This window comes from Carassius gibelio, chromosome B15 (genome assembly GCF_023724105.1).
Source record: "Carassius gibelio isolate Cgi1373 ecotype wild population from Czech Republic chromosome B15, carGib1.2-hapl.c, whole genome shotgun sequence".
In the NCBI taxonomy this organism is placed as follows: Eukaryota; Metazoa; Chordata; class Actinopteri; order Cypriniformes; family Cyprinidae; genus Carassius; species Carassius gibelio.
In genome coordinates, this window is record NC_068410.1 from 13,218,493 (window position 1) to 13,229,160 (window position 10,668).

Sequence of the window (10,668 nt, forward strand, 5' to 3'; positions counted from 1 at the left end):
TTTAATAAGCTGTACTCAAGACCTCACATGTGATGGTTGAGGGTATTGGAGATAGTAAATAAAGCAAATCTTTTTTGCATTATCAGATAAGACAGGTTAATTGAGTTAAGCATTGTACATTACTTGATCATTGATTCTGCTTGTGTGAAGAGAGTTAATGTAAAGAAGAGTAAAGCAAAGAGAAATGATTATGTAGACTTAATAATGGTCTTGACTGAAATATATCAGAGAGGATATGTTTTTGTTTTTCAATTGTATTAAGAAATTACGCACATACATCAATAAAAATAATGTTTAAAACAGAATAAAGAATCTAAAAATATATAGATATTTAAAAGTATATTACGGGAATACAGCAGCTGTAAACTGTGATTGGACGGGGGAAATTTTGGCTAGCTTTCAATTTTATAAAAACAGGTATGAGATAATAGACTTTAGTATATATATATATATATATATATATATATATATATATATATATATATATATATATATATATATATATATAAATATATATACACACATTTTTTTTTTCTTGGAGCTGGGAACCCTGCTCTGAGCTCTTAACATAAAAAAAGTATTTTCAAAGATTTATTATCAAATAATTTTAGTATGGACACATACTTTCCAAGATTGATGCTGAATATATATCTATTCTCCAGGCACCAGGTGACATTTAGACAGAGGGACTCTAAGTTGTCAAGCTTAGACTCGTCCTGAAGATATGCTCGTTTTGAGCATAAACTTGCTTTATTAGCGTGTGGTTTCTTCTGGAAACCAGTTGTAGCATGTTGCCATCGCGTCCACTCATTTTCACAGGAAATTGCATAGCACACTGTCCACAGAAGTCTATAATCTTATACCTGCTTTAATAAACAAACATGCATTTCAAAGACACGTACATGTTTGCGCGGAACTCACTTTTTTGTATTGCTTTATATATATATATATATATAAAACATAATTTGAAACATTTTATAAATGATGCATTAAAAAATATATAACACTATTGTGCAATAAATATCGAAAGAAGATGGATGAAATAAATGTTTATTTTGGTTTCCATGGGACCGCTCGCTGAGCGTGCATGTCTTCTTCTCTCGCGCATCATCGATGGTCTGGCTTCACTTCCATCCATCCCAGGTTTTGCGTGACACCTCTCCACGAAGCTCTCCTTCAGGACTCAAGTTTTTCAGTCAGTTCTGTACGGTATTACCAGAGGAGCACGACCCGTTTCTGTTACCTATTGTGAAGAGAAGGTGTCCTACATTTCAACACTTTTAACGAATACATTTCCTCTCAAGTGCGGAACTGGGTGAGTGATTTCAAGAATTTGCTTTCTAGGATTTGCAGTTCAATGTCAGCATTAGCCTAATTTAACCATCATCTGTGACTATAACAACAGCATGTCATATAAAAATATATTTTTATAGCATTATTCTTTAATCTTATATCTTAATCATATTACTATACTGTGCTATGCCATATTATTATAATAGAATCTAAAGAAGTTTGTTAGTAACCTTAACTAGGTTTTCTTTATTATTTAATAATTATTTAATACAATAGTGTAATATTATATAATTCATTTATATTTTTAAATATGTATGTGGTCTGTTAATATATGCGCATGGTATAAAGAGAGATAAAACTACTAATTCTTTGTGGATTAGCCTACAAACAAAGCCAAATCTCTTCATTCTTTATATTGGACTGTAAAAGGTTATTAACTCTTAAAGGGGCAGGCACAAAATAATACATTGCTGTTTTCTAATACTTTAGGGCTCATACTGTACTATACAATGTCATGTTTCTTTTCTTTAAAACAATTTCATCTTTTATACTTGCTGTTTTTCCCGAGAAATTAAGCTTTCTCTCTTATTTTCTCAAATATATTTTCCATTTAAAGAGTTAATGAATACACACTAACTACTATTTCAACCATCCTCATTTTCTAAAACAAACTGTATGTCACGTTTATGGATGTGTGTTATGTAACACTTGTATATTAACATGCACAGTGTCTCACTAAACAGTGGGCAAAAATCAGAGGAGTGGTGATAATTTGTTCTGCCCGCATGTCTTTGAAGAATTCTTATTATGTTTCACTGGTTATAATACATTCCAACAAGATTTTCATTGTACAGGCTGGCTCTAATTCTCATGTGAACACTGGAGCGATCCCCTCCTAGTGCTCTCTGTGGGACTGAGCCAGTGATGTCTGTCTCTGACCTGGCTACTTACATTCTCTGATTTCGCTCTTCCTTTTGGCTCCAAACTCCAGGGACTTACATCTAGCTAGTCAATTCAATGTGTCAGCACAAAGCAGTCTCTCGGAGGAAACCAAATCCCGGCCTTTTAGAAGAGCTCCAAATTCTAACCCAGATCAATTTGACAGAGTAAGGGCCTCTCCTGAATGAGCAGACAGTGTAAAGAGGTTTGCATTTCAAGGGGAAAGTATAGGAAGACGCTCCTATTGGAGATTTCTCATTTTGAATAGTGATGAACAGTATGATGACTCATAGCATTTCTTTAATAGAGGACAGTGATATGAGATGTAAAAAATGTAACTATGCAGTTTGTCAAATGGATCAGGGTGTTCTGTACTTCTCTGTTGATACATTTTTATAGAGAACATTGCAGTAATGGCTGTTGAAAATTCCACTTTGCATTACAGGAATAAATATTTTAAAATACATTTTTAATTATAATAATACCATTTTTTATTGTGATAATATTTCAAAATATTATAGTTTATGCTGTATTTCTGATCAAATAAATGCAGCCTTGGGGAGAATAAGAGACACATATTTTTATACCATTAAAAAAAACAACTTTTGACCGATATGGTCACAGCACTGAATGATTTTTGCTCTCTTTAGACCTTTGGGATGGCAGTGACGGCATCTGATCTTGGGTCAGTTAGTATTACTGTGGAGGACAGCCTGTGTAATGGAGGGACACAGCCACAGGAAGCTCCACTGCTAACCCATCTGAAAAAGGTAGAGAACCACATCACAGAGGCACAGCGCTTCTCTCACCTGCCCAAACGCACCGCTGTGGACCTGGAGTTCATGGATCTGTCCTACGCCATCAGAGAAGGGCCGTGGTGGAAGAAACAAGGTCAGGAGATCATATTTTACACATTTTGATCAAGGTAACCATAAATAATCTGTCAGACTCATTTAACTCATCGGTCCTAAATAGTGCATGACTTGTAGTTTTGATCTCATTCATTCCAAACAGATCTTAAAGGGATAGTTCACCCAAAAATGAAAGTTCTGTCATCATTTACTCACCCTCATGTCGTTTCAAACCTGTATGAGTTGCTTTCTTATCTTGAACATAAAATAAGATTAATCAAACAGTTGGTGGTTCCCATTGACTTCCTTAGTATTTATATTAATACTATGGAAGTCAATGGGAACCACCGACTGTTTGATAACCAGCAATCTTCAAAATATTTTATTTTCAACATAAGAAAGCAACTCATACAGGTTTGGCATGGTATAAGGGTGAGTAAATGATGACAGAACTTTCATTTTTAGGTGAACTATCCCTTTAAGGATGGGGTCTTTATAAGACATTATCTTAATCATAAGACACCATAAGAATTCAAAGCATACAGTCTGTTTTATTAGATAGTGACTAAAGCAAGCATATAATTTATAAAATCATTTATAAAATTTTATTTTTGTAAAAGGCATAAATGAATGAAAATATAACAAATATTTATTTTACATAAAAATATAAATGATACAATATAGATAAAAACAGATTATGAGGAAATTTAAAACCCTTTTCATAAAATAATATAATTGTATGCACGTTTTTACAAAAGCTTTAAAGAAAAGAGAGAACTGGTTTATCAAAAATGCAACTGTCAAAACTCAAGGGAGAGATAGAGAGCAGGAAACAAGACAGAATGAAGGAAAAAGATACAAATAGAGAAAATGGACAACTCAGAGGTCCTCCATGAATAATTGTGCACAAATGAATGCATCCCAACTTTAGACCAGACCAGAGTAGCAAAGAAATCCAATCTCAGAAATAAAATGGATCCTAAATGATGGATACTGTTTAATAATAGACTATTTATCTCTTAGCAAGTCAAATAGGGTATTGAAACAGATCTTGGCTAGATGCATGCTCAGAGTAGCATCTTTTGTTCATGTACAAAGTGAAATACGTTAAGCAATTTTAATTTAGCAGCTACGCTTTCAGAAAAGATTAAAATCACATTAGAATGAGTACCAAGACTAATGCAGGCCTTTTTGGTTTCCTATCAGAACTTTAGATCTATTGATTTGCAGGCAACATGAATGAAGGTATCTCATACTGATCACTGTTTTTATCTGATGAAACTGACTCATGCACAGTCTAGTCTGGCCTGAAGATAGCAGATGGTTCTTTACTCTGAGTGATTTATTGGTGAAAACATAACAGTGTGGAAGATTCTCCTCTTTTACAGCCTTCAAATGCCAACAGGGCATTTACTTTTACTTTTGCAGTGCGGTCACTACAAGTAGTTTAAATAAGATGAGATCACACCTAACATCATTTGGGAGAACAACATTTTCAGTTCAAAACTGGCTGCTGACATCATCCTAATGCTTGTGGCTTTTTATGATGATTCATTTTATGCACTATACGATGATCATATAGAGAATGGAATATATTAGTAAATATGATAGATGGTAATGGAAATGAAATGATAAATGTAATTAGCACTCCCTATGTTTCCACTGTGGCCTAAAGGAAAAGTGCCACCTATGATTATAAGATGACGGTCATTAAATGACTTCTTAACATTCAGTGGACATGTATGGGAATAAAGTCAAAGGGTAAAGGAGAGGGCTTTCCTGCGATTTGACTGTGAGAACAGAGCTTTTGGACTAATATAGGCTGATAATTAGGGCGCCTTGCTTTGAAATACTGTAAGTCAGACTTTTTTTTTAGAAATACTATATCAGTGACTGCTAAAAATGTAATAACTTTTTTTTTAATGAGATCTTTCGGTCTTATGTGGTGGGCGAAAGCCATCATGGTGGACTCGTAGAAAGGTCAATGAGCAGACTTGTCCAGAATGGTTTGATTAGCCACTGTACTTAAAGGTTTTGGAGTCTAATTCTTTCATCACCTTTATCACTCGCTTTCTCACATTTCTTAGCTTTGGAGAAATATGTAGTACAGTCACGAGGTTCACGGATTAAACCATACTTCTTATTTGAAGGGATTAACTGCAAGTGGACCGTTTGTTCCAAAGGAGAACCGTATGACGCCAAGCATATCTTTTTTCTTTCCAGGTTATAAGGCCTTACTCAAGTGTCTATCGGGGAAGTTTTGCAATGGGGAACTCATTGGCATTATGGGCCCCTCTGGGGCTGGAAAATCCACTTTGATGAACATCCTGGCGGGATACAGGTGAGGATGCAGTAGGTGCAAGATTGATCTGAACAAAAAATAGTGAGAAAACATATTTTATTTTTCATTCCAATTGGTGGTATTATTGGTAAATAATAAATAAGTTTATTACATTTTAAATGTTATTTAAATCTTGAAAGCTTCCATACCTATCCATCACTGATTGTCTGTGTTGGGGAGTAACTAGTTATATAATTACAAAAGAAATGTAACTGTAATCAGTTACAGTTACTGAGAAAAAAAGTATAATTAAATTACAGTTACCTATGAAAATGTTAACAATTACAAAGGGAGTTACTTTTGAATTTCTGTTTTTCACACACACCCACATACAGATTTAACTGATTGCTTTCATACATTGCATTGACTGCTCTAAAATATGAAACAGCAATGTTTCAGGAGTTTAGGACACATATTAGAACACATGCTTATTCACTAACTGTTTTATCTCCTATTTGGGTTTATGTATAAGCTTTTTATGTATAAGCTTTTTTAACATCAACCTTTTTTGTTTTGCAAGGCATTGTTAGATGCCAGTGTTTTCTGTCATACCAAAAATTTGATTTCAAAAACAGTATAATAGCTATTAGACTATTTATTGTAATGATTTTAAATCTGTATTTAACCTCAGAATGATCTCAAAGTAAGAAGATGCACCAAAGTCTAATTTTGTGGTGGCTGTGCTTTAATATTAAATATTATAATCTTAATTCAATTGATGAAGGATTTTGAAAGTCTGAGAGTAATCAATGTTGAGTCCTACTGAAAGGTTAACCCTGCCTGTTTCAAATTTAGAAAAGTAATCAAATGTAATCATTTCCATTACTTTATAAAAGTAATTGAAATAGTTACACTACTTATTATGTTTTAAATAGGGTAATCTTCCCAACGCTGCTGGTTGTCTTGTGTGTTACAGGGAAACAGGAATGACTGGACAGATCCTGGTAAATGGAAAGCTCCGAGACCCCCGAACCTTCCGTAAAATGTCCTGTTACATTATGCAAGAGGACAAATTGCTGCCCCAATTGACTGTTCAAGAAGCGATGATGGTGAGTCTGTAGGGTGAATGATGTAGGTAAGGATGCCCCCTACTGCAGGTTTGGTGCTAATGCCCAAATTTATAACAATCACTTCCGAATGCTTAGTCACCTGCAGAAAAAAAAGTCATTTCTAGTGAGAAACACAATAAACTCAGCTCAATGATTTCTGCACTGTTTTCTAGGTATCAGCCAACCTGAAGCTCAATGAAGACACTGAGGTGAAAAAAGAGCTGGTAGGTAAAGCTCATCACCTCAGTCAGACTTGCCCCAAATGTATCCCTCTGGTGATTTTTTTTCTTCTCTTTTCCATGTGTTTATTTTGGTATGCAGATAAAAGAAATTCTGACAGCCCTTGGACTGTATGAGTGTGTCCACACTCGAACTGTCTGTCTCTCTGGCGGCCAGTGTAAGCGGCTGGCTATTGCCCTTGAACTAGTAAACAACCCCCCAGTAATGTTTTTCGATGAGCCCACCAGGTAACGATGTCATCGTATTCTGACACAAATAAATCAGCATTATTTAGATGCTTGCAGTATTAACAGATACTGTTTATTTTGTCCAGTGGTCTGGATAGCGCATCCTGTTTCCAGGTAGTGTCATTGATGAAGTCTCTGGCACAAGGAGGGCGAACTATCATTTGCACTATTCACCAGCCCAGTGCCAAACTATTCGAGATGTTTGATAAGGTATGTGCATGTGCAAATCTTTTTGAAAATCTTCAGTTCATGCCACTCATCATTTCATTCTTTCTGGGTCTCCTTCACAGCTGTATATTTTAAGCCAAGGCCAGTGCATATACAAAGGAAGTGTCCCATACCTCATCCCTTATTTGAGAGGACTGGGCCTGCACTGTCCCACATACCACAATCCTGCAGATTTCAGTAAGATTTATTTGAATGCAAAAGATTTCCGTTCCAAATAAATGCTGTTCTTTTAAAGATTTTCTATTTAGCAAAAAATGTATTACGGTTTCTTAAAACAAATACATAAAATTAACGTAGCTCTGGTTGATATTACGAATAATATAGAACATATTTTAAATTGTAATAAATTAGATTTTGATGAAAAAACTGTCAATGCACATTACAAAGAATCAATAACCAATAATCAGTTTGGCACCAGTATATCATGCGTCATACATTTCCCCTCTGTTTTGTGTGTAGTCATAGAAGTAGCATCAGGAGAGTATGGGGACTTGAACCCAGTGTTGTTTGAGGCTGTTCAGGGCGGCATGTGTGCACTGGAGCAAAAGTGCAACTGTATCGACAAAACCACTCTAACCCCATGCACTGCAAAATGTGTCAAAGTGAGTGATGCAAGTTTCAGAATCTGCCTGTGGATAACATCTGTAAGGCTTACTTGCACAAATTGTGGTCAGGATGTTTGCTAGAAGAAGTGATCCACTGTGTTCAAAAGTCTCTTTCATCTCAAAATATACTGATATGATATAACTGTCTTCTTAATGTTTTGATAAGAGTTGACTGCCAAAGACATGATTATATAAAAGATACTTACAAGCCTGTACTTGGCACAAGAGTACATTACACCTGCTTTAAATAGTACAGGCTGTCTGGGGCAGATGGTTCATGCTTTAACATGATCTTGTATATTTTAATGATTTTTTAAATGACTCATTTTGCTTTCCTACACTTGCTTTTACAGGATTCAGGGCATGTTGAGAGCCATACTTTTGCAACAAGCTCTCTGACTCAGTTCTACATTCTCTTCAAGAGAACATTGATTACAATATGCAGAGATCAGGTACACTGTTGCCCTAAACTTTCCTAATTAAGTTTTGTGTCCAAAATGACACAATACTGCTTTATGAATGCAAATCACAGTAAATGTACCAACACTGAAAATGACAAAACTATTTTTTTTTGCTGAAAATAAAAAAGATCAAAATAAAAGAAAGTAAAAATGGCAATAAATAATAAATGTATAATAATATATATACATAGTATATTTTTATATTAGTTTAATATGGTGCTTGAAATGTTTCTTGTTTTTTTGCACTAGGTTTTGACACATCTCCGCCTAATGTCACACATCTCCATTGGAGTGCTGATAGGCCTTCTGTACCTCAATATTGGCAACGACGCCAGCAAAGTCTTCAACAACACTGGTTTCCTCTTCTTCTCGATGCTCTTCCTCATGTTTGGAGCGCTGATGCCTACAGTTCTTACCTGTAAGTTAGTGAAGAGGCATGAATGCAGCAGTCATGTAACAGCTTTGTTGTCAACACAGTTTTGGGTCTTAAGTCATGTCCTACTTTCATTCAGAGGAAATGAAAGTGGTTTTTAGAGTCCTAGATTCTGTGTCCTCTTTCAGTTCCCCTAGAGATGGCTGTGTTTCTGAGGGAACACCTAAACTACTGGTACAGCTTGAAGGCTTACTACCTGGCTAAGACAATGGCTGACATTCCATTCCAGGTGGGTGCCAGCCTGCCTAAGCCGAACTCACTCCATTTTATGCATGATATGAGCTGAGCATATCTGGACAATATTGAAGGTTTAATATAATGGATCTAAGACAAAGAAAACAAACCAAGGACTTGGATAATTCCTTTAATTGTTATCCACTATTTGTCCACTCTTCCTCAGGTCCTTTGTCCCATCATGTACTGCAGTATTGTATACTGGATGACTGAACAGCCTCCAGAGGCAAGCCGCTACTTGCTGTTTTTGGCTTTGTCGATCTGCACAGCTTTAGTAGCCCAGTCTCTTGGACTTCTAGTCGGTGCTGCCTCCACATCCCTTCAGGTACATGTTACAGCTGTTAGAAAAGCCCCAGACTGCGACTAAAACATTAACGACAGTAATGTAAAATCTTTCTTCACAGGTGGCCACTTTTGTCGGTCCGGTTACAGCCATTCCGGTGCTGCTTTTCTCGGGGTTCTTTGTGAACTTTGACACCATTCCAGAATACCTACAATGGAGTTCCTATGTGTCCTATGTCCGGTATGCTATTTATGTCTTAATATATACTTTTACTAGGCAAATATCACATTTCATGTTTGTTTGATTGTGTTTCTGACAGGTATGGGTTTGAGGGGGTGATTTTGTCCATTTATGGGATGAATCGAACTGAGCTTGAATGTCCAGGGAGGGTTTGCAAGTTCCAAAGACCTGAAGAAGTACTGCAGTTATTAGATGTAGAAGATGCCAAGCTATACATGGACTTCATCGTACTGGGGATTTTCTTCCTCATCCTGCGACTCGCCACCTACTTTGTTCTTCGGTACAAAATAAAGTCAGAACGGTAATCTTCAAGTCATGGCCTTGAATGGTCTGCAGCTCTTGTGGCCTGTTTTCAGGCTACACATATACACTATAATTTCCAAAGGTCTCATTATCTGCTCAGGAAGGTCAGATTTATTTGTTCATAATTTTCATGTTCTGGTTTTGTTTGTCATTTGGAATAAATTTATTTAATGTCATTGTGTACAGAATTGGCTTTAAAAAAACTGAATAAATATTTAAATGTTTTTCAGTGTTAAAATGATGCAATACCAGGTGTTGGAAAAAATGTGGTGTTATGCAAGGCTGCTATATCCAAATTCAAGATGTCATACCAAATTTAAATATGCAAATGATAATTTACTGATCTTTCTCTATTCATTATGGCAGGTCTCAAACTCGTTTAACTCCGGCTTTAAGCTTCCACTAACATTGACTTGATTTTTTTTTTTTTTTTTACTCAGAGCTGATTAGAATGAAGTTTTTTGCATTTCCAGTTTCAGAAAGCACATCATGAACATGTTTAGCTTGAGATGAGGATGTTTACATATCATTGCACAAGTCCGAAAAGGGTTTTAATTCAAACCAGAAGACTGTGAAGGTTCACACAGTGCCTGTGTTTCTATTAAACCATTGTATCAGTCTTTTTGTATAGTAGATTGTATTAGTTTTCTTTCTTTTATGATTATTTAGTATTTTCACTTGTATTTACCTGGTGCTAAATTGTATGTGTTTAAACACAGTTATAATCTTTTAGACCAACAGACTTTCATACAATGTATATCAGCAATGTATTGTCATACTGCCAAATGTCCCTAATGTGTTTAGAAATAAAATTATGAAATTCATCAGAAGTGCTGTTGCATTTTCAAAACAATCGTACAGTGTGGTATTCATTGTGGTTCATGAGGACATAGATAATTTATTTTACCCCTTACAATAAATAATAACAAAAGCCATTTGGC

General features: G+C 35.5%; 1 protein-coding gene across 1 annotated transcript; it reads left to right on the forward strand.

Moving 5' to 3' along the window:
- The first annotated feature begins 1,149 nt into the window (after positions 1-1,149).
- On the forward strand, positions 1,150-10,543 carry abcg4b (ATP-binding cassette, sub-family G (WHITE), member 4b). The gene is made up of 15 exons (XM_052576560.1): positions 1,150-1,315; positions 2,883-3,123; positions 5,307-5,424; positions 6,341-6,473; positions 6,647-6,697; positions 6,795-6,940; positions 7,027-7,150; positions 7,231-7,345; positions 7,628-7,770; positions 8,127-8,225; positions 8,484-8,652; positions 8,796-8,896; positions 9,068-9,226; positions 9,306-9,424; positions 9,504-10,543. Exons 2-15 carry the CDS (start codon positions 2,892-2,894, stop codon positions 9,727-9,729), a joined length of 1,935 nt encoding a protein of 644 aa, XP_052432520.1. The 5' UTR covers positions 1,150-1,315; positions 2,883-2,891; the 3' UTR covers positions 9,730-10,543.
- The last annotated feature ends 125 nt before the right edge of the window (positions 10,544-10,668 follow it).